Source organism: Guillardia theta (genome assembly GCF_000315625.1).
Source record: "Guillardia theta CCMP2712 unplaced genomic scaffold GUITHscaffold_39, whole genome shotgun sequence".
NCBI lineage: Eukaryota > Cryptophyceae > Pyrenomonadales > Geminigeraceae > Guillardia > Guillardia theta.
In genome coordinates this window covers 462,107-484,317 of record NW_005434635.1, presented here as the reverse complement: position 1 = coordinate 484,317, position 22,211 = coordinate 462,107, and the positions used below count along the sequence as shown (strand labels likewise).

At 52.9% G+C, this 22,211-nt stretch overlaps 7 protein-coding genes across 7 annotated transcripts in view; 5 read left to right on the top strand and 2 right to left on the bottom strand.

Moving 5' to 3' along the window:
* The window catches only part of COG3 (oligomeric Golgi complex component 3), an 8,682-nt gene extending 7,285 nt beyond the window's left edge, over window positions 1-1,397 (top strand). Inside the window, exons 45-49 of the mRNA XM_005831637.1 lie at window positions 12-117; window positions 292-479; window positions 601-836; window positions 882-1,223; window positions 1,268-1,397. Of these exons, the coding sequence (XP_005831694.1) occupies window positions 12-117; window positions 292-479; window positions 601-641 (335 nt within the window). The 3' untranslated portion in view covers window positions 642-836; window positions 882-1,223; window positions 1,268-1,397. The remainder of the gene's footprint in view (window positions 1-11; window positions 118-291; window positions 480-600; window positions 837-881; window positions 1,224-1,267) is intronic.
* A 1,870-nt stretch (window positions 1,398-3,267) lies between these two features.
* On the top strand, window positions 3,268-4,228 carry GUITHDRAFT_109491 (hypothetical protein; the record flags this gene model as incomplete). The annotated part of the gene is made up of 5 exons (XM_005831636.1): window positions 3,268-3,481; window positions 3,543-3,895; window positions 3,949-3,987; window positions 4,037-4,116; window positions 4,189-4,228. The coding sequence occupies 5 exons, from the start codon at window positions 3,268-3,270 to the stop codon at window positions 4,226-4,228; spliced, it is 726 nt and encodes a 241-aa protein (XP_005831693.1).
* Window positions 4,229-4,745: 517 nt separating this feature from the next.
* Window positions 4,746-9,298, bottom strand: GUITHDRAFT_109490 (hypothetical protein; the record flags this gene model as incomplete). The annotated part of the gene is made up of 21 exons (XM_005831635.1): window positions 4,746-4,908; window positions 5,205-5,322; window positions 5,467-5,594; window positions 5,837-5,887; window positions 5,982-6,049; window positions 6,308-6,409; window positions 6,529-6,617; window positions 6,701-6,770; window positions 6,975-7,116; window positions 7,198-7,532; window positions 7,682-7,822; window positions 7,865-7,941; window positions 8,082-8,151; window positions 8,194-8,266; window positions 8,321-8,367; window positions 8,408-8,450; window positions 8,509-8,547; window positions 8,592-8,677; window positions 8,724-8,789; window positions 8,897-9,019; window positions 9,065-9,298. 21 exons carry the CDS (start codon window positions 9,296-9,298, stop codon window positions 4,746-4,748), a joined length of 2,265 nt encoding a protein of 754 aa, XP_005831692.1.
* Window positions 9,299-12,171: 2,873 nt separating this feature from the next.
* Window positions 12,172-12,652, top strand: GUITHDRAFT_109489 (hypothetical protein; the record flags this gene model as incomplete). Its single annotated transcript, XM_005831634.1, has 3 exons — window positions 12,172-12,235; window positions 12,394-12,433; window positions 12,496-12,652. 3 exons carry the CDS (start codon window positions 12,172-12,174, stop codon window positions 12,650-12,652), a joined length of 261 nt encoding a protein of 86 aa, XP_005831691.1.
* Window positions 12,653-12,743: 91 nt separating this feature from the next.
* GUITHDRAFT_139632 (hypothetical protein) lies at window positions 12,744-17,031 on the bottom strand (the record flags this gene model as incomplete). The annotated part of the gene is made up of 15 exons (XM_005831633.1): window positions 12,744-13,358; window positions 13,476-13,633; window positions 13,685-13,776; window positions 13,799-13,898; window positions 14,060-14,226; window positions 14,281-14,357; window positions 14,403-14,519; window positions 14,564-14,762; window positions 14,811-14,917; window positions 15,074-15,169; window positions 15,261-15,337; window positions 15,707-15,744; window positions 15,838-15,886; window positions 16,423-16,741; window positions 16,834-17,031. 15 exons carry the CDS (start codon window positions 17,029-17,031, stop codon window positions 12,744-12,746), a joined length of 2,409 nt encoding a protein of 802 aa, XP_005831690.1.
* A 1,134-nt stretch (window positions 17,032-18,165) lies between these two features.
* On the top strand, window positions 18,166-19,130 carry GUITHDRAFT_109487 (hypothetical protein; the record flags this gene model as incomplete). Its single annotated transcript, XM_005831632.1, has 5 exons — window positions 18,166-18,379; window positions 18,441-18,793; window positions 18,847-18,888; window positions 18,938-19,017; window positions 19,091-19,130. The coding sequence occupies 5 exons, from the start codon at window positions 18,166-18,168 to the stop codon at window positions 19,128-19,130; spliced, it is 729 nt and encodes a 242-aa protein (XP_005831689.1).
* Window positions 19,131-20,991: 1,861 nt separating this feature from the next.
* Window positions 20,992-21,956, top strand: GUITHDRAFT_109486 (hypothetical protein; the record flags this gene model as incomplete). Its single annotated transcript, XM_005831631.1, has 5 exons — window positions 20,992-21,205; window positions 21,267-21,619; window positions 21,673-21,714; window positions 21,764-21,843; window positions 21,917-21,956. 5 exons carry the CDS (start codon window positions 20,992-20,994, stop codon window positions 21,954-21,956), a joined length of 729 nt encoding a protein of 242 aa, XP_005831688.1.
* Between the last annotated feature and the right edge of the window lie 255 nt (window positions 21,957-22,211).

Below are 22,211 nucleotides of genomic sequence, written 5' to 3'. Positions count from 1 at the left end.
TGCTGCTGCAGCTTTCTCAGAGGAGTCGACGGACCTGCAGGGCACAAGCAACATGGCAGCAGAAGTGACAGCTGCTGCGGACAGTGTGGGAGCTGCGAGTATCCCTTCGATCCGAAGGTAGGGAAGGAGCGAAGAAGAAAAGGGAGGAGGAGGAGGATTGGAAGTGGGGGAGGAAGGAGTATAGGAAGATGGAGGGAAGAGAAGTGAACAGGAGGTAGGTAGGAATCAGGACAGGGGCAGGATGTGCGTGTGTGTGTTTATATGTTTGTGTTTGTATTGACTGCCGTTCAGGGGTCGCGCATCGGGTAAGCCCACCAGGAAGCACCTCGTGGACATCTCAGCCCTGCAGGAGTCCAGCAGCGAAGGATCAGCTGGGCAGGGGAAGGAGACGGGAGGACAGGCAGCGGGAGGGAGCATGGAGAAGACAAAGGATGCGGGAAGTGGGACAAAAGCTATGGGGGGAGGACAACTACCTCCAGGTCAGCCGCTCTCTACTCCCCTCGCCCCTCCCCTTTGGTTTTCTTTGCCTTCCTCGTCTTCATCCTATTTCCTCTTTCCTCCTCCTCCTCCTCCTCCTCCTCCTTCTCATGCTGTTTGCAGGGTTTGTGTTCGAAGATGGACAGCTCAAGTACGTGGGCTGATGGGCATCTCTGTATTCTTTGTCTGATAACCGTGAAATCTTAAAACCGTGAAATGTCGACATGCATGCGAAGCAGCGACCGAGGAAATGAAGGGGTGGGGGGGGAGAAGGGGAAGGGAGTACCTCACTGCGATGCGAGGTGGCCCAAGTTGTTGGCTGCGAGAAGTCTGTTGACTTGCTGCAGGATGACGGCATTCTGCATTGTTGATTCAACACAAACACAACCGACATCAACACTTACATCGATGTCCCTCGCCCATTCCGGCGCTTGCATGTCGATATTACTCATGGCGTTTCTGATACACTCCTTGTCTTCCTCAGACATTCCAACCCTCTGTCGCTCCTCTCCAGACTCATCGCTCGTAGAGGCGGACATGGAAGCCTCTTGCTCGCTGGTTTCACAGGCAGCCTCCTCGTCCTCCTCGTCCTCGTCCTCGTCCTCGTCTGATGCTTCATCGTTGAGTCCATCAAGAGTTTGATATCCAGCATGAACAGGCCTCGATTCCCCGTCGTCCTCATCCCCCTCCTGCTCGTCCTGCTCCTCTCCCTCCTCCAGACCTCCGTTGATCGCATGATACCCATTCTGCAGCCACGGTCAGCAACACCACTATGTGACTCTCAGCTCACCGCCAGAGCATCTCGGCTCTCAGTGTCCTCCTCCTCCTCTCTTGATCTCTGTCTTCCTGCCATGATCGTCCTTCTGTAGTCCTCCTCCAGCAGTCGCAGCTGTCGATCCGCCGTCTCCTCTGCTTCCTCCATGGTGTGGGTTTCCAGTGACCCCTCATCCCCACATGGTTTCAGTTTCCTTTTCAGTTAGCCAGCAGTTAGCCTAGCGCCCGGCCCCCACCCAGGCCTTGGCCCCTGGCACTGCACCCGGGGGCCCATGAGCCCCTCCGAGGCGCCGGGCCCCCGAGGCTCTGTTAGCCCCTGCAGTGCTCAGCCCTGCTCAGCCCGGGCCACCTCTCATGATCCCCACTAAGTTATATCATCCATAGTAACGGTCCGATCGGACTTCGGCGACTAAAGCCTCAGTAGAGCTTCACTCTACATTTTTTCGTCTCGAAGAAAGCGGCGGTCCGGGCCCACCGGGTACTACCAGCTGTTCAACCGTGTTACGGCCCGAGGTAAAAAAAAAAATTCGGAACCATGTGGTAATGGGCCAGGAAGTGAAGAAATTTGACCGAGAGAGATTCACTGCTGCGTTTACTACAACACAACGTGCCGCGTCGATTCTAAATCTTCGTTACTACTGGCAGTGTCGGGCTTGTCCGGTGTCAGTTGTAAACATCTGATGGCAACTGAGGTGTCACGGCCGGTAGCCCTGAAAAAAAAAAGAAAAAACAATGTTAAGAGGGCTAGTCCATAAAACGCTTATGCTAGCTGTGATGTCCGGCACTGCCTGGGCGTATGAGTCTCTCCTCACACTAAAGGAAGACACACTGGTATCTCGAAGACCGTCCTAAGGCGATCATTTGATCTGAAAGAGGGACTCTATCATGCGAGCATTTGGCTCTACATGGAAAGATTGAGGGAGGCCTTGACCATTCATCGCTGCAGCATGTGTACCTGCATGTCGTTGAAAGCGTCGAAGTCGAAGACGTGCTTGAAAATCCCTTGGAGTGCGGGAGGGACGTCCACGACCTTCCTGGGAGGCGGAAGGAGAGAGAGAGGATTGTGTGAGAGGGCTGATACTTGGAAGGATGGGGAGTGATTGAGAGGAAGGAGCTGATGAGCTTGAGGAGCCAAGAAGCGTCTTGGCGACATTTCTGTCTGCCTTCCCACAAACTTTGCTTTTGGCGGGCTTTTTGTCAGAGTACCCTACCCCCTCCCTCGTCAAGATTACCAATGGCTCGACCGCGTCGGTCAAATTCGAGTCCTCGTTACTACTGGCGGTGGCCCGGACACCATCGGGGTCGTCCGGTGTTGTAAACATCTCCAGCTAGCTGTGATGTCGGGTTCCGCTGGTCAGCCGCCGTGATCAGGGTGATCAGGGTCGGTCCTGTGAGTCAATATCGGTGGGGAACTGCCGGGCAGAAGCCCTGGTAGACAAACAGACAGACAAACAGACAGACAAACAGACAAACAGACAGACAGACAGACAGACAGACAGACAGACAGAAAGACAGACAGACAGACAGAAAGACAGACAGACAGACAGACAGCAGATGCGCATGCAGAGTTTTTTTTTTTGAGATCCATTTTTGTACTTTCAACAATTATTACTCTTCTGGTCCCTTTAAAAATTCCTCCGCGTGTTCATCCTGTAAACTTCCGAGGCCATGCGTCACTGACAACTTCTCGTCCTCCCTCCCTCCTGCTCGTGAGTCCATGTCCATACGCCTTCTTCGTGCTCCCCATGTTGGCTCCTTCTACCCCCTCCCCTCCCTCCCTGACTTGCTCGTGCCCGCAGCCTCTCCTCTCTCTCCGCCCAGGCTCTGCGCTCAAGACCTTTGGTGATCGCATCTTGGTCGTCACCGTGCGGTGGTCTTGCGTGGCTGTAGTCGTCTCGGTCTATTCTTCGAGTCTCTCTTGATCTCTCTCGGTCTCGCTCGCTCGTGCTCGCCTTGGCTGCGTCCTCGTGAGGTCTTGATTGCCTGCCTCGTGTGTCTCTCCCGGCCCCAGCGCCCATGGCGCATAGCATGCAACAGACCGCCCCGGACCCACAGCCTCGCATGCCGCTGGTTCCTATCCCGCTTCGTCCTACCCCGCTGATGCTCATTCCTGCCTTGAGTCACGCCGTGCAGCAGCCATGCGCCGTCTGGCTCGTGAGCATCGCGCAGGACAACAAGCATCCCGGCGGCGGCTCGGTGCCTCTCGGAGGAAGCGGCCATGCTGAGCAGGGTGAGCGACATGCTTGATCTGGTGACATGGCTTTAGGCATGAGTGACCCCGTGCTCAGCAGCCCTGGCAGCTCCTGCATGCCCGCACGCGCATCGCCGGGCGCAGCTCTTGGCGGAGCCTTCACAAGCGCCGCCAGCCTGTCCGCTCTTGCTCAGCCTGCACCCGGACACTGCCGGCCCGTGGTCGACCCGCAGCCTGCCAGCCGATCTCCATCGAGGCCTCGTCGCTACCTCGGCGATCGACGGGCAGCGCGAGGAGCAGCGTAGCACAGTCCGATCCGGCGAAGAGGCCGCGGAAGCCATGAGGCGTCACCAGCTCGACCAAGCGCTGCGAGTCAGCAGCCCCAGGCTGGGACAGCAAGCAGAGCAGTCCAAGCGAAGGAAGCCTTGGAAGATCGCCCTGACGGAGGTCGAGGTCTGTCAGAGCTGTGCTGGGGGGGAGCGCAGGCGTGAGAGCCGGTTGTGCAGGCCAAGCACATCTTCCTCCAGAGACCGGAGGCCCACGCGGTAGCTCGTCTCGCGTGCTCTGTGCGGAGCTGATGCAGGACCCCCGCAGAAGCGAGGAACGAGCACGAGGCTGTCGATCGAGCTCGCCAAGCAGTACGGAGTGAGTCAGAAGACGATACGGGACATCTGGTGAGACGCGTTGAGCGGATCTCGACGGCAGCCGACGGGGCTTGAGCGGTAGATGGCTGAGCATGTCGGCAGGAACGGAGACACGTGGGCCAAGGTGACGAGCGGAGAGTAGAGGGAGGGAGGAGGGGAGTCAGGTACGAGCGTGAGGGATGGAAGGAGAGACTGAGTTGTCGGGCAGGTGCGAGTCAGAGGTATAGACATGAGGGAGAATGTTGTATCGCTCCTGGTAAAGCTTGAGTTGTTTTTGCTGGATTGGTGTTGGATCATCGTTTTCTGTTTTTTTTTTTTTTTGGTTCGTTGTTTTATTTGCTCTGCAATATTCTACTCTACAGTCTTATGATGTCCTTGTTGGCTCGAATATACAGTATCAAGATCCCTAGCCCTTCTCAAAGTTTGGTACACCAGACCAAAGACTTATACCGTACACAGTGCGCGGCATCTGTTGGGGAATAGGTTTATGTCCTAGCCGGCAGCAGTAGACTGTCGTACATCAGGTTGCAAGAGGGCATGGAGGACTGCTCGATCGGTGTGCGTATCGATGAAAGATTAGATCATCATGTGAGCAGAGCATGGCAAGCGCAGCGTTCGCTTCAAGGTTGTTCACATAATCATCAAGATATTCCTTGGCTTTAGGCATGAGTGACCCCGTGCTCAGCAGCCCTGGCAGCTCCTGCATGCCCGCACGCGCATCGCCGGGCGCAGCTCTTGGCGGAGCCTTCACAAGCGCCGCCAGCCTGTCCGCTCTTGCTCAGCCTGCGCCCGGACACTGCCGGCCCGTGGTCGACCCGCAGCCTGCCAGCCGATCTCCATCGAGGCCTCGTCGCTACCTCGGCGATCGATGGGCTTGTTGTCATTAAGCAAGAGTGCATGACTGGAGACTGAGGACGGAGGCACCGGACAGTCTTATCATCGATGTCTGTACTATACGTCACGTTAACTAGAGGAGGCCAGGAGCTTCGACGTCGCCGCGCTAGCCCCTTAGGTCTTGCGGGAGGAGCTAGCCCCTTAGGTCTTGCGGGAGGAGAAACTCAAGAGAGGCTTGCCAGGCGCGAAGGGCTCGAGCAGTGGAAGCCAAGTGGAGGGTCGACCCGCCGCCCTCTGACGGGATCCCTCCCATAGCAGCGAGGTCGCACGAGTCCAGCTCTGCCCTGACCTTCCTGTGCTCGAACTCGCTCTCGCGAGGAGGATGGTCCTGCTGGCCGAACCCTGAGACATATGTCAAGCTCCCACACCCAACCTTCTGCCCTCTGTCTCGCCTCCCCTGTCCCTAACTCTCCCATCCCGTTCTCCTCCCCTCCTTCGCTCCTGCATTCCGCCTCCCTGCCCCTCTCCTCGCTCAACGCTCCTCACCCTTGGGCAGAGGGCTATGGCCGTCAGGGACGCAGTAGTGGGTATAGGAAGGGACGTAGAGGGTGCGGAGGTGATTGGGAAGGTTGTTGTAGTCTTCGACGCAGGAGAACAGATATCCGCTAAGCTGTCTGGAGGAGAAACTGAGGAGGAGCAGGAGAAGGGAGGAAAATGGAGCACGAAGATGAGGGAGAAGAGGGGAGGAGGGAGAGGAGAGGATGACAAGTATGGAGAAGAGGAGAGGAGAGAGCAACGCTGGAGAGAAGGGAGGAAAGGAGGTGAGAGGGGGCGAGGCGAGTGGGAGGCAGGGAATAGAGTGTGAAAGAAGGGAATAGGGTGCGAGGGAGGAAGGGAAGGGTGAGGAGAAGAACACCTGCAGCAGGCCATGAACCCTTGCTTGCCCACCGGGTTGTCGTTGGTGCACCTGCGGAAGAGGCAAGATGAGGAGGTGGTCAAGGAGGAGGAGGAAGAAGAGGAGGAGGAGGAGGAGGAGGAGGAGGAGGAGGAGGAGGAGGAACCTCTGATGGGCATGCATGGCTCTGTCGCACTCAGTCAACGTCTGTTCCTCTTGCTCGTTGGAAAGATTCTGGAAATTTCATCAGGGGGGAGGAGGAGGTTGATGCAATTGTGAAAAGAGATGGTAAGAGAGGAGAGGAGTGATAGGAGGGGAGGAAAAGGAGAGGAAGGACAAGAGACGAGAGGGGGGAGTGAGTAAAGAGAGGAGGAAGGCGAGGAGAGCGACGGTGAAAGAGGAGAGGAGAGGAGACTAGGGGAGGAGGGTGGGACAGGGGGAGAGAGAAGAGAGAGGAGCGAGGCGGGAAGAAAGTTGAGTCATGGGTCTGACTTTGGATCTCTGAATCATCTCAGCGATTGAGATTGGTTCCCCAGGTTTCACTTCAATCAGCCTCGCCTTCGCACGCGCCATCTCCTTCTCATCTCTTTCCTTCTGCTTCAACATATCAGCTCCTCACCCCTCAACCAAGTTCTTTTCCTCCTCGTTCTCATCCTCCTCTCTCCTCCCTGTGACCCTTCCCTCTTCCCTTCCCTCTCTCTCCTGTCATCGACCTTCATCTTCTCCTTCTTTCCCTTGATGCTTCCTACAAGATTTTTCTGCACATGCCCAATACACTTGGTGAGGTTGAAAGATGGAGCTCCTGCCAGAAAATCAACCTCCTCCCCTTCCTCCTCCTCCCCCTCCTTCTCTCCCTCCTCCTCCTCCTTTTCCTCAATCTGATACCTCGAAGTCCTCGCATCATCTTGTTCTTAGTACTCTGTGCCGAGGCAGGGTCTGCCAGCAATCCTCCGACCTTGATAGCCAGTAAGGGGGAAGGGAAGAGGAAGGGAGGGAAGAAGAAGAGGGAGGAGGGTGAGAGAAGAGAGAGGAAGGAGAGGGAGGAGGAGGAGGAGGAAAGGATGGAAGAAGAGGAGGGAGAAGGGAGGAGGAGGAGGAGGAAAGGATGGAAGAAGAGGAGGGAGAAGGGAGGAGGAAAGCAAAGAGAGGAGCATTCTACCTGCAGCTTGCTCATTGCAGTGAGCATCCTCCTAGTGAGGCAGAGGAATTGAAGTGTCAGCTCAGCTTCCAGGTCTTCCTCTCCTCCTCGCGATTTCACTGCCGCAAGTCGAGCAGCCGCAGCCAAGCCAGGAGCGAGACGCCTTAGGGGGCACAAGTGAGCGACCTGTCAGTGGGATGTCCATGGTTGGGGGAGAGAGGCAGCAGAGTGCCAGGAGGACAACTGATCATTGTGAACATGGTTGTTGATGTTGATGTTGATGTTGATGTTGTTCTTGTTGTTGTTGTTGATGATGATGATGATGATGATGATGGTAGTGGTGGTGGTGGTGGTGGTGATGATGATGATGAGGAGGAGGAGAATCGAGGGTATTCGAGACCAGTTCTCCTGATCTTCTGATTGCTTCTTTCCTCCTCCTTCCCCCGACAAACTTGAAGCAATCTTGATGCTCATCTCCAGCAGCCCTCTCGCTGCTACCTCCGGCAGGTCACCCTCTGCTCGCTGCCCCCCGACAGGATCGATCGAGTCCGCGATCTCCATGAGCGCTAGCGCACCATGCTGCATGCCAGCAAGCGGTCAGTGTAAACCCCTCGAAAGGAAGACAGGGAAAGGGTCAAGGGAGGAGGAAACCTTGGAAGGAGAAGATGGGGAAGGATGGTGAATGGGAGGGGAAGAGAGAGAGGACGAAGGGGGGGTGGACGTTCAACCTCATAGAAGTCCCTCAGGTCCGATCGTTTTCCATCCTCCTCGACGTCAGAGGAAGCAGCATAAGCGTCCAGCATCGCCCGGGTGCTTTCTCCGATCTTGTGCCACAGGTCTCCCCTCCTGTAGTACTTGGCAAGGGAGATCTAAAGCTTCCTCAGTCACCCCGTCTCCCCTTGCCTCCTCACCATAGCAAGAAGAGCTGCCCCCTCCGACGAAGCCTCATGCATCTTCAGCTTGTGCTGCTTGCGGGGCCTGCCATTCCCTTGCTTGCTCGTCAAGATCCCGCTGCTCCGTCCCCTCTCCTTGACACCTCTGCGCCTCTCCTGCTTCCTTCTCTCCCCTCCCCTCTCTCCCCCGTTCCTTCCCATCTCATCTCCATTCCACTTCTCTCTCCTCACAGACCTTCAAGTGTCCGCACGAAGCGACCGGAGCTCAATCGCAGGCGAAGGAAGTACTCCGAGTAGTCGTCGAGCTGTGCGGCACTCAGGAGCGGCACTCAGCGGGTAGCACGCACCGCTCGCTTCACTCGCCAGCCTTGACTCGTCTGAGCGAAGGAGGGAGCGTTCAACCCGACTCCCCTCGGCAGCCTTGCAACGTCCATGATGGGCATGCAGGAAGAGACACAAGAGATTTTGACTCACGCGCCGGCATCGAGACTTCGGTGGAAGTGGAGGAGAGAGAGAATCACCTTGGGAGGGTCAGGGCCAGCGAGTCGCCAGCTGCTTCACCTGACTGAGAGTCTCGAGCCGACCGATCTGAGCCCGCGGGTAGCTGGAGGAACCAGCGCGTCAGGGGCGACGAGGCGGGTCCGCCATGTGCCGGTGCTCACATGATGTATCTCACGCCTGACTTGGTCGACCGCGAGTGTCTGCCACGTCATCAGCGCTGGTCCAGCGTCCCACGAGCTCTCACGCTTCCCAGAAGGAGAAGCTGTGGAGAAACGCCTCATGGATTCTCGTCTGCAGCCCGACAGGAAACTTGTCAGGTCTTCTCCGCACCTGCAGATCGAGAGAAGTGAGGAGGGAAAGGCAGCAAACGAGAAACCTCGCGATAGAATTGAGACAACGTCAAGAGCACGTTACTTTGCTCTACCTCGTCTTCTTGCACATCCTGAAATCACACAAGTACAAACGTCACTGCTTGATCTCAAGGCAGCGATCACGAACAGGAGCAACGCGATCTTCCATGTTGTATTGGGGGATGAAGAAACCTTCGACCCGCTGGCTATAAAGTAGAAAGTGTGCAGCAAGTAGCATGGAATCCACATGCTCGGTTAAGTTGACGAACCGTCGGCACTGAGCAGAGGAAGCGACTTGCCCGATGTATGCATCGGAAGAGTTCTGTCAGAGCATCAGCGATTGGAGGAGATCGATCGACCTCTATACCGAAAGCAGCCCATTGCTCAAGATCGCAGGCTTTGCATACAGAAAAATCGCAACCAGAACAGAAGCTGTGAGGGCAACAACACTGGTGAAGGCAGAAGAGGCGACCCCTGACGAGCTCCTCAAAGTCTGCAGGGCTCTTTTATACCACCACACGTAGGCTCGCATGCGAGGTTTTCCCCGAGCGTCTCCCTCGCCCTCATGCATTGCCGATACGTTCCGCTCCTGCCCTGACATAGCAATCGGCAACCAAGATACTTATCTTAGGTCATGTGCGCGCAAAACAATCTGTGCTGAGCAAGCAACACTCAGATGGAGAGAGATTTAGCAAGGACCTTCACACAATTGTTTCCTCCTCACACCTTCATCTGAAAACTTAACTCAAGAAACCATCCCTGCGTCTCTGTCTTTGTCTGCCTGCCTGCCTGCCTGCCTGCCTGCCTGCCTGTCAATGTCTATGTCTCTACCTTCTCGTTCAGCTTTCCTCGTATCCCACCCGCCTTGACTTGGTTGCTAGCTTCTCAAGCACTGGTTGCTTGCTTCTCAATCACTGGTTGCTAGCTTCTCAAGCACTGGTAGCTAGCTTCTCAAGCACTGGTTGCTAGCTTCTCAAGCACTGGTTGCTAGCTTCTCAAGCACTGGTTGCTAGCCTCTCAAGCACTGGTTGCTAGCTTCTCAATCACTGGTTGCTAGCTTCTCAAGCACTGGTTGCTAGCTTCTCAAGCACTGGTTGCTTGCTTCTCAAGCACTGGTTGCTAGCTTCTCAAGCACTGGTTGCTAGCTTCTCAATCACTGGTTGCTAGCTTCTCAATCACTGGTTGCTAGCTTCTCAAGCACTGGTTGCTAGCTTCTCAAGCACTGGTTGCTAGCTTCTCAAGCACTGGTAGCTAGCTTCTCAAGCACTGGTTGCTAGCTTCTCAAGCACTGGTTGCTAGCTTCTCAAGCACTGGTTGCTAGCCTCTCAAGCACTGGTTGCTAGCTTCTCAATCACTGGTTGCTAGCTTCTCAAGCACTGGTTGCTAGCTTCTCAAGCACTGGTTGCTTGCTTCTCAAGCACTGGTTGCTAGCTTCTCAAGCACTGGTTGCTTGCTTCTCAAGCACTGGTTGCTAGCTTCTCAAGCACTGGTTGCTAGCTCTCTCAAGCACTGGTTGCTAGCTTCTCAATCACTGGTTGCTAGCTTCTCAAGCACTGGTTGCTAGCTTCTCAATCACTGGTTGCTTGCTTCTCAAGCACTGGTTGCTAGCTTCTCAAGCACTGGTTGCTAGCTTCTCAATCACTGGTTGCTAGCTTCTCAATCACTGGTTGCTAGCTTCTCAAGCACTGGTTGCTAGCTTCTCAAGCACTGGTTGCTAGCTTCTCAATCACTGGTTGCTAGCTTCTCAAGCACTGGTTGCTAGCTTCTCAATCACTGGTTGCTAGCTTCTCAAGCACTGGTTGCTAGCTTCTCAATCACTGGTTGCTAGCTTCTCAAGCACTGGTTGCTAGCTTCTCAAGCACTGGTTGCTTGCTTCTCAATCACTGGTTGCTAGCCTCTCAAGCACTGGTTGCTAGCCTCTCAAGCACTGGTTGCTAGCTTCTCAAGCACTGGTTGCTAGCTTCTCAATCACTGGTTGCTAGCTTCTCAATCACTGGTTGCTAGCTTCTCAAGCACTGGTTGCTAGCTTCTCAAGCACTGGTTGCTTGCTTCTCAAGCACTGGTTGCTAGCTTCTCAAGCACTGGTTGCTAGCTTCTCAAGCACTGGTTGCTAGCTTCTCAATCACTGGTAGCTAGCTTCTCAAGCACTGGTTGCTTGCTTCTCAAGCACTGGTTGCTAGCTTCTCAAGCACTGGTTGCTAGCTTCTCAAGCACTGGTTGCTAGCTTCTCAAGCACTGGTTGCTAGCTTCTCAATCACTGGTTGCTAGCCTCTCAAGCACTGGTTGCTAGCTTCTCAAGCACTGGTTGCTAGCTTCTCAAGCACTGGTAGCTTGCTTCTCAAGCACTGGTTGCCTGCTTCTCAAGCACTGGTTGCTAGCTTCTCAAGCACTGGTTGCTAGCTTCTCAAGCACTGGTTGCTAGCTTCTCAATCACTGGTTGCTAGCTTCTCAAGCACTGGTTGCTAGCTTCTCAATCACTGGTTGCTAGCTTCTCAAGCACTGGTTGCTAGCTTCTCAAGCACTGGTTGCTAGCTTCTCAAGCACTGGTTGCTAGCTTCTCAAGCACTGGTTGCTAGCTTCTCAATCACTGGTTGCTAGCTTCTCAAGCACTGGTTGCTAGCTTCTCAAGCACTGGTTGCTAGCTTCTCAAGCACTGGTTGCTAGCTTCTCAAGCACTGGTTGCTAGCTTCTCAAGCACTGGTTGCTAGCTTCTCAATCACTGGTTGCTAGCTTCTCAGTCAGGAGTGCCTGCTTCTCAAGCACTGGTTGCTAGCTTCTCAAGCACTGGTTGCTAGCTTCTCAAGCACTGGTTGCTAGCTTCTCAATCACTGGTTGCTAGCCTCTCAAGCACTGGTTGCTAGCTTCTCAATCACTGGTTGCTAGCTTCTCAAGCACTGGTTGCTAGCTTCTCAATCACTGGTTGCTAGCTTCTCAAGCACTGGTTGCTAGCTTCTCAATCACTGGTTGCTAGCCTCTCAATCACTGGTTGCTAGCTTCTCAAGCACTGGTTGCTAGCTTCTCAAGCACTGGTTGCTAGCTTCTCAAGCACTGGTTGCTAGCTTCTCGAGCACTGGTTGCTAGCTTCTCAAGCACTGGTCCTGGACTGTCCTTCGCTGGGCATGTCCCCGGCACGCAGTTTAGTTCATCATCGTTTAGGTTGAGGCGAACCAGGTCTTCGGTCCTCAGTCACGCGGGCCGGGCCCGGCCACCGAGGCCCGGGAAGTTCACCGGTGCCTCAATAACTGTAAAATGCTGGGGTTGGCCCGTGCTTTTTTTTCAGTTTTTCAACAAAAAAGAAGTCACGGAGAAAAGAAGTTGAACCTCTTTTAAAAATTGGAGGAAAAAGTAAGCTGGTACATCTGTCGCTCGAAGTTAACAAACCGAAGTACTGCAACAAGTTTAGTTTTCAACCAGATCCCAATTATTTGTAGATATCTGATACAAACAAAGGTACTGGTTGCAAATGTCAATACGATGTCCGTTAAATTGGTTTTTAAAGAGTTCGGGGAATGTGATCAATATTGCCTGTTCGCGAAAGGTTGTAAAAGTCAAGGAAATGCTGTTCAAGATCGTGCCACTCGCTCCTCTCCTCTCCTCCTCCTTCACTCGTGAGGATGGGACCACCTTTGATGGAACTCCTAGTATGACTATGACCTGCTCTGTTCGATAATCACTTGTGAATGACACGTTGTCTAGGCCAGTACGGCTTCTGGATTGTAGACAGCTACAACTCCCCGTAAGTCTTCCCATCATTTCTTTCTTTCGGCCTTGTCGGCCTATGCTGATCATCCACTTCAGGTCAAGCCAGCCGTGGAGGCAGTCCTGGACCAACATTGACACCCGTTATGCCGGAGGGTCTGGCACTACCAGCTTCAGCGGAGGAGAGACTCCCATTGCTGACGGATACTCTGCTGCGAGCTATGGATCTCCTCATTACTCCTACAGCTGGTACTAAGAAGCTCGTAAACTGTTGGTGGAAGAGATATCAGCATTCATCTAAATCAGTTGTATTGAGACATATCTTGTTTCTCCCTCAGCGCGCTCATTCAAAACTCCTCGAAGAAAGAGTCGTAGCTAAACGAGTGATGCTTGGCTTCCAAATTACAACTCCTTGCAGGCACCTCGTCGTTGGTGGCAGCTAGAAATGCAAACACTGACTTTTGTAACTGAAGCGGATATCTGGAAGCGTGAGGTTCGACAACAGAGCTCATTGACAACTTCCCGTTGATTCCTGCAACTTCTTTCCTTGGCGTATCGACTGTATGACTGATGTAACCCTGCAAAGCCTCACGTCCATATGACTGCATTGACCCTGGGCGGTCACATCGCGAGGGGGCTTGGGAGCCTCTGTAGGCGAATCTCTCGATATCCCAGTTGAATGGTTCTGACTCCTCGCGGGTACGATGAATAGCCTTGGTGGTCTCGGATAGGGAGCTGTGGAGCAGCTTGACTTTCTTGACGGATACTTTGTTTTCTAGAGCTTCTCTGACGATCGAATCTTGTTTTGGCCTCTTCACTTTCCGTTTGATGTCATGATGATGGTTTTCTGGATCTGCTTCCTTGCTGGCATGATCAGCTGTAGTGACTGGATTGATGTTGCTTCTCACGAAGAGCACGATCTCAAGGACAGCATCCCTGCCCACGAAATTCTTGTTTATAACCTGTGCATTATCAGCGCACGAAATGTAGAATGTACAATTTTTCACGTGAATCGCAAGCGTTTTGTGAAGCTCAATGTCTTGGACATGCAGTTGAATTTTGATGTCACGGGACCCTACCGGGAATTGCAATGCTTTCTTGAGGATGATCCCTCCTTGTTCTGAACCCACCAAAAGAACTGGTAAAAATGTTTTCTTCTTGAAGTTGCACACCGAAACAGCTGTTATTCTCAAGTCGATGTCAGCTTTCTTGCCGTCGAAAGCCTTGCTATATTGTACTGAAAACGAAGGTATTGATCGCAATTCCTCCATGACTTTAGATCCAAAACCTCCTGTATGTCTACCAACAAGAGATTCAAACTTCCCTGGTCCCAGCTGATTGAGATCCTCAAGATCTTTCACTCCTGAAGCTACAAGTTTTCTGGAGAACGTATCTCCAATACCTAATTGCACCAGTCATCCCTTCATATACCGTGATATCAGAGTACACCAGGAAGCTGCTGAAGTATCCTTCCATTCTTATCATCATGCCATGTCTTCTGCCTGATCGACTTGGATAGAAGCATCATTGATTTCACACAGAGAGAAAGAGTTGTACTTGATATAAATGCATGGCGTTTAAGGTAGGAGTTAGCATCCCTTTGGTCGAACAATACTCTGCCGGAAATGTAGTAAACGACTTTGAATTAGGATCGACCACGAACCTATCAATGCCTCGCAGACTCGACATCCAGTGTCACATATTCCCTGCATTTCCTGTCGCAACGTGAAGTTTTCGATTGTTCCGGTGCTGATGGCGATTTGTAGCAAGCAGTTGACTTTTCTCGGTGTAGTCCAACCTCCAGTATTGGATTTCTTGCAAATCTTGAATCTGGAAGTGATTTAGATGTTTCTGTCAACAAACATAATGTTGATTAGTGATGACCGTACAAGCTTGCTGTCCTTGTTGGCATTCTCAAGTATCTTTTTTTGTTCATTTCTACAATGGAAAGGAGAAAATTCCTGCTGGATGTCAGACATCATCCTGCCCCGATTCGATGCGCCTACTTGAGCATAGGAGATCACTTCGATTAGTTCACTTGTTTGAGCTGTCTCAGGAACGGTACGAAAGCTCAAGATAGTTTCGTATGCAATACAGTACTTAGCCATGATAGCTCCCAATGGCTTGATATCACATTAGTGTTTCTCAACATTCATATCAGAATTACCGTGCTTGAAAATGTAAGTGCGTCTCTGTCTAAAGGCACCACAAATGGAGGCTCAGCGTTTCTCAATTTGTTGTATTCTTGCATCATCAAGTGCTTGATGTGCTGTTCTATTCTAGAATCTGAAATCTCGCACTTGGAAGACATAAGAGCTGGAAAATAGAATTTTGGTCTTTTCTTCGCTCGAACCCATAAGAATGTCCTGCACGTTGTATATTCTCAGGAAGAATTCAGATTATGTGCAACTTACTCCGAAGCCCATGCGAGCATGGTATCTATGTCTTTGATGGTCTCTAGAACGATTTCACTGTTCAGATGCTCGATCAAGGCAAGATGAAGTTGGCTTTCGAGAGGCGTCTTCCTCATACAAGTCGATTACCACGGCAAACGTACAAGTTTTTCTCAAACCTTTGAACAAATCGAATCTTCATACATTCCAGCAGTATGTTGTTGCGTTAGAACTGAAAATGGGTAAGATCGGTATTACGGAAAACGATGGAAGACACCTATTACTTTTCCTTCCACGTCGTAGCCTGGTCGCCCTGCCAATTCAATCGTTTTCTTAAGGACAGGCAACTTGGAATTTGCGTAGGTGTGCACCAGCCCTTCCTGCCATTTGCTGTATAGAGGTAGCATCATATTCCTGTCATGGAAAACATTCAAACTTAAGTTCAAGTTATTGAGTACATCAGAAAACAACCTTCCAGGCCTTCGTGTTGCTGTCGTACGTTAGAGTGGATTTGATGATTACTAAGTATGCTGGAAGATTTGCTCCAACTGCAAGCGTTGTAGTTGTAAAGAGACTGAAAAAGCTCTCACTCCAAATCTCTTTTGCGACTCAAATATTTTGATACCATATTAGAAGTCTGGATTGAAATAGGCCTTCTACAATTTTCCGATCTTCACTCTCAAGCGATCCATTATGGAATCCGAACCTGAAACAGCTATTGTTGCACAGTGGTCGACTTTGAATTAATGCGAGGAATACCCATGTGTAAGTACTTCACGCAAAGTCCTGTCTTTCACACGACCTATGTCTCTCGACCGCAGTCTCAGCTGCTCCTGTTGATAGGGGTCCGGCCTAAGATTCTGTTTGCTCATGTACAGCGCTGCTTGACTTGCTGAACTCCGTGTTGAACAAAACACCAGTACTGGCCTTCCTTGCGAATGCAATTTTATGAGATCTGCACACAAGTATCATTTTAACAAGGTTTGTGGGATTTAGAGGAGATTTCCTGGAATCTTGAAGTTCAGATTCTTGTCGAACACGAACTCACTTTTCCCAGTACTTGGGTATCCGAGTACTGAGTGCGCTGTCATCGACCTCTGCACGTCAGAATTCAAAAACTCATACCCTTATACTCTAAGGGAGTCGGACGATATTCTTCTCCGAACAGGCAAACATGCGATGAGGGAGCACCAATCCAAGAACCAATGTCATCCAAATTGGGAACGCTTGCAGAGGCTCCAATTATTCGTAGAGGGTGGCTTGTTTGATGGTTGAAATTTGTTTCTTCCTGCCATTTCCTGATAGATTTCATGCTTGCCTGACTTTCAGCAGCCTGAACCATTGCATCACATTTTGTTACCGACAGATACATGCTTCTAAGCAAGCGCCTCTTGACTCGTCGGACACAAGATGTATCTCGTCAATCTATGTCAGAACAGTTCTTAAGCTGATCTCTGCATGAAGTGAAGCGCACCATTAGCAATCTTATGGCACTAATCAGAGGCTCAATCTGCTTCCATCTCCTCGTCGTGCTTTCCCATTTCTCAGGCGTCGATACAACAAGGTCAGCTTTGCCCCGGATACCAACGCGTTCAGTCAGTTGCAGTGCTCAAAGGTTCTCAGCGTTCTTCACCTGCCATGAGATCGCTGACGGATATTTCTGTGTCTCCTGTCAACATGACAACGTTTACTTGCATTGAAGATTGAAACTTGGGTTTCCAAGATTCGTATTTTTGAGAAACCAAGAACTTGGCCGGTGCAAGGAAGATGGCCTTCTCCGGATATTTCCTGCTGCCTCTTCGCTCGGCAAACAGTTTGCAGATGGCCCTGATATTTCCCAACAGGTTCCACCACAAGAAATCAAGATCAGAAGCCTCTCCACACACTAAAGGAAGACACACATCTCGAAGACAGCAGTCTTGCCGGATCCAGTCGGAGCACCCAAGGCGATGCTATGATCTGAAAGAAGGACTCTATCGAGCATTTGGCTCTACATGGAAAGATTGAGGGAGGCCTTGACCATTCATCGCTGCAGCATGTGTACCTGCATGTCGTTGAAAGCGTCGAAGTCGAAGACGTGCTTGAAAATCCCTTGGAGTGCGGGAGGGACGTCCACGACCTTCCTGGGAGGCGGAAGGAGAGAGAGAGGATTGTGTGAGAGGGCTGATACTTGGAAGGATGGGGAGTGATTGAGAGGAAGGAGCTGATGAGCTTGAGGAGCCAAGAAGCGTCTTGGCGACATTTCTGTCTGCCTTCCCACAAACTTTGCTTTTGGCGGGCTTTTTGTCAGACCCCGGGAGTCTTGATCGGTGATCGCGTGGGTCAAATCTGATTCTTCGTTACTACTGGCCGTGTTGTGTTGTAAACATCCCAGAAAAAAAAAAGAAAAAAAAGGGTTAGAGGGCTAGTCCATAAAATCATATCGCAACGCTTATGCTAGCTGTGATAACCGGCACTGCCTGGGTGTATGAGTCAGTCGGCGTCATAGCAGGGTGCTGTCCGAGCGGGCCAAGAGGCCTGACCCTCCTTGCGCAGACAAACAGACATGTTGTGAGCGTCAGTTATTTATCACGAGGGTTCTTACTACAGGGAAGGTAGGCCCCACTCAGTCCAAGGACCCCTGGGACCCTCCTTGGATCTCAATTTTGTTGGAATCAAGGTAGGATTTGACCACCCCTACCTACCTCAAACTTCACTTTTAAATTAACATCTGCACCTGCTCCCTAATTTATAGTTGATTGCCCTCCGCTCCTCCAGGCGAGTCACCCCCTCCCCCCCCCCCCCGCCTTGCTGTCTCCCGATTCACAACCAGCCTCAAACTTCTTGCCCTTGTTCGACTCTCCCTCTCTCCTTCTATTAAATATCCCCACCCTCTTTTCCTGACCCCCGCTTGTTCCTGCACTGATTGTGTGAGCATCCTTGTACTGATCTACCTGGCGAATATTCCTCCTATCTGAGTATTGTTTATTGCATATCCATTGGCAGTTGCAGGTAGATTCTCATCTGTTTGTGACATCACTGCTTTCTCGTCTTCCCTCCCTCCCGCTCGTGAGTCCATGTCCATACGACTCCTTCCTGCAACACCCTTCGTGAATGCCCCCCTTGTTGTTGGCTCCTTCTACCCCCTCCCCTCCCTCCCTGACTTGCTCGTGCCCGCAGCATCTCCTCTCTCTCCGCCCAGGCTCTGCGCTCAAGACCTTTGGTGATCGCATCTTGGTCGTCACCGTGCGGTGGTCTTGCGTGGCTGTAGTCGTCTCGGTCTATTCTTCGAGTCTCTCTTGATCTCTCTCGGTCTCGCTCGCTCGTGCTCGCCTTGGCTGCGTCCTCGTGAGGTCTTGATTGCCTGCCTCGTGTGTCTCTCCCGGCCCCAGCGCCCATGGCGCATAGCATGCAACAGACCGCCCCGGACCCACAGCCTCGCATGCCGCTGGTTCCTATCCCGCTTCGTCCTACCCCGCTGATGCTCATTCCTGCCTTGAGTCACGCCGTGCAGCAGCCATGCGCCGTCTGGCTCGTGAGCATCGCGCAGGACAACAAGCATCCCGGCGGCGGCTCGGTGCCTCTCGGAGGAAGCGGCCATGCTGAGCAGGGTGAGCGACATGCTTGATCTGGTGACATGGCTTTAGGCATGAGTGACCCCGTGCTCAGCAGCCCTGGCAGCTCCTGCATGCCCGCACGCGCATCGCCGGGCGCAGCTCTTGGCGGAGCCTTCACAAGCGCCGCCAGCCTGTCCGCTCTTGCTCAGCCTGCACCCGGACACTGCCGGCTCGTGGTCGACCCGCAGCCTGCCAGCCGATCTCCATCGAGGCCTCGTCGCTACCTCGGCGATCGACGGGCAGCGCGAGGAGCAGCGTAGCACAGTCCGATCCGGCGAAGAGGCCGCGGAAGCCATGAGGCGTCACCAGCTCGACCAAGCGCTGCGAGTCAGCAGCCCCAGGCTGGGACAGCAAGCAGAGCAGTCCAAGCGAAGGAAGCCTTGGAAGATCGCCCTGACGGAGGTCGAGGTCTGTCAGAGCTGTGCTGGGGGGGAGCGCAGGCGTGAGAGCCGGTTGTGCAGGCCAAGCACATCTTCCTCCAAAGACCGGACAAGGCCCACGCGGTAGCTCGTCTCGCGTGCTCTGTGCGGAGCTGATGCAGGACCCCCGCAGAAGCGAGGAACGAGCACGAGGCTGTCGATCGAGCTCGCCAAGCAGTACGGAGTGAGTCAGAAGACGATACGGGACATCTGGTGAGACGCGTTGAGCGGATCTCGACGGCAGCCGACGGGGGCTGGAGCGGTAGATGGCTGAGCATGTCGGCAGGAACGGAGACACGTGGGCCAAGGTGACGAGCGGAGAGTAGAGGGAGGGAGGAGGGGAGTCAGGTACGAGCTCGAGGGATGGAAGGAGAGACTGAGTTGTCGGGCAGGTGCGAGTCAGAGGTATAGACATGAGGGAGAATGTTGTATCGCTCATGGTAAAGCTTGAGTTGTTTTTGCTGGATTGGTTGTTGGATCATCGTTTTCTGTTGATTGTTTTTTTTGGTTCGTTGTTTTATTTGCTCTGCAATATTCTACTCTACAGTCGCATGTTGTCCTTGTTGGCTCGAATATACAGTATCAAGATCCCTAGCCCTCCTCAAAGGTTGTTTGGTACACCAGACCAAAGACTTATACCGCACACAGTGCGCGGCATCTGTTGGGGAATAGGTTTATGTCCTAGCCGGCAGCAGTAGACTGTCGTACATCAGGTTGCAAGAGGGCATGGAGGACTGCTCGATCGGTGTGCGTATCGATGAAAGATTAGATCATCATGTGAGCAGAGCATGGCAAGCACAGCGTTGCAGTCTCAGTAGCAATTTGACTGAGACATGAGACTTGAATTTTGAGCTGAGAGAAATCGTCAGGTATTCCCATAGAAATCAAGCTCACATAGGGCAGAACCTCAAGTTTCATCACGATTCTTGTCTGCTTTTATGTGAAGAGTTGAAATCTTTTCGATTTGGTTGCCCCTGTTGCACAAAATCAAGGCGATGCGTGTTAAGAGAGTTCACGATTATGAAAATCTTTCCATCGGTCGCTTAAATCTTTTAGTCCAATTCTGCGCTTACAACTGTTACTGAAGCTCCTGGGGAACTGAAAAATTGTTGTGGGGGATTGCTTGATTGCAAACATGTTTTCGTTCCATTCAGTATGTATGTTGTTGGGAGGATCATAAATTCATACAATACAACCAACAAATCACATTGCTTTCAGGAATTTAAAACTGACAACAAGTGAGACTGTCAGTATGTGATGTCTCAACAAAGCAAGACTGTCTCTTTGATCTTCATTCCTCTTCTTCTCGTGGCATTCCAGGGACACAGTTTGCAACCCCACCCCTCTTAGGAAGAGCACTTGTACTGCACTTGTACCCCTACCCCCTCGATTCCTCCTCGATCAACCTTCAGTTTTACTTTTGAGAGTACCCCACCCCCTTGGGACTCTCAGTAGGCACGCTCTTGGTAGGATTTGACCACCCCATCAACATGACTCATGACCCGCAGCTTTCCCACACTTAGTACCACCCCTCCAGGAATTCTATAAGCGACTACCTCCATTAATTATGTTTACAACGTCGCTTATCCTCTCTCGCCCCCGTTCGCTCCTCTGCTCCTTCTCTGCCCCTTGCTCCCTGCGCCGCAGCTCGTCCCTGCTCCATTGACCCCCCTCACGGTCCTTGTCTTGTTTCCAACCATCACTACGAACTCTTCCCTCATCCTCTCAGCAGTTGCTTCCCAAACTCTCGTTGCAGCAGAAGCTCTCGAAACATTCCTCCCTTTCTTCACCTTGCTCCCAAGTTTTCTTATCATATCCCATCCTATCTCATCTTCCTGTCTGCTCGTGTACCTGTAAAACAACCCAGAGTATTCAACTACTACTTCCTGCAACACCCTTCGTGAATGCCCCTCTTGTTGTTGGCTCCTTCTACCCCCTCCCCTCCCTCCCTGACTTGCTCGTGCCCGCAGCCTCTCCTCTCTCTCCGCCCAGGCTCTGCGCTCAAGACCTTTGGTGATCGCATCTTGGTCGTCACCGTGCGGTGGTCTTGCGTGGCTGTAGTCGTCTCGGTCTATTCTTCGAGTCTCTCTTGATCTCTCTCGGTCTCGCTCGCTCGTGCTCGCCTTGGCTGCGTCCTCGTGAGGTCTTGATTGCCTGCCTCGTGTGTCTCTCCCGGCCCCAGCGCCCATGGCGCATAGCATGCAACAGACCGCCCCGGACCCACAGCCTCGCATGCCGCTGGTTCCTATCCCGCTTCGTCCTACCCCGCTGATGCTCATTCCTGCCTTGAGTCACGCCGTGCAGCAGCCATGCGCCGTCTGGCTCGTGAGCATCGCGCAGGACAACAAGCATCCCGGCGGCGGCTCGGTGCCTCTCGGAGGAAGCGGCCATGCTGAGCAGGGTGAGCGACATGCTTGATCTGGTGACATGGCTTTAGGCATGAGTGACCCCGTGCTCAGCAGCCCTGGCAGCTCCTGCATGCCCGCACGCGCATCGCCGGGCGCAGCTCTTGGCGGAGCCTTCACAAGCGCCGCCAGCCTGTCCGCTCTTGCTCAGCCTGCACCCGGACACTGCCGGCTCGTGGTCGACCCGCAGCCTGCCAGCCGATCTCCATCGAGGCCTCGTCGCTACCTCGGCGATCGACGGGCAGCGCGAGGAGCAGCGTAGCACAGTCCGATCCGGCGAAGAGGCCGCGGAAGCCATGAGGCGTCACCAGCTCGACCAAGCGCTGCGAGTCAGCAGCCCCAGGCTGGGACAGCAAGCAGAGCAGTCCAAGCGAAGGAAGCCTTGGAAGATCGCCCTGACGGAGGTCGAGGTCTGTCAGAGCTGTGCTGGGGGGGAGCGCAGGCGTGAGAGCCGGTTGTGCAGGCCAAGCACATCTTCCTCCAAAGACCGGACAAGGCCCACGCGGTAGCTCGTCTCGCGTGCTCTGTGCGGAGCTGATGCAGGACCCCCGCAGAAGCGAGGAACGAGCACGAGGCTGTCGATCGAGCTCGCCAAGCAGTACGGAGTGAGTCAGAAGACGATACGGGACATCTGGTGAGACGCGTTGAGCGGATCTCGACGGCAGCCGACGGGGGCTGGAGCGGTAGATGGCTGAGCATGTCGGCAGGAACGGAGACACGTGGGCCAAGGTGACGAGCGGAGAGTAGAGGGAGGGAGGAGGGGAGTCAGGTACGAGCTCGAGGGATGGAAGGAGAGACTGAGTTGTCGGGCAGGTGCGAGTCAGAGGTATAGACATGAGGGAGAATGTTGTATCGCTCCTGGTAAAGCTTGAGTTGTTTTTGCTGGATTGGTTTTGGAGTTCGTTTGTTTCTTGCCTTTTTTGATTACCATGGTTATATTTTTGAAAATACATTGTATTGTAGAGTGAGAAGAGATGGATAAATTAAAGTATCATCAGAGGT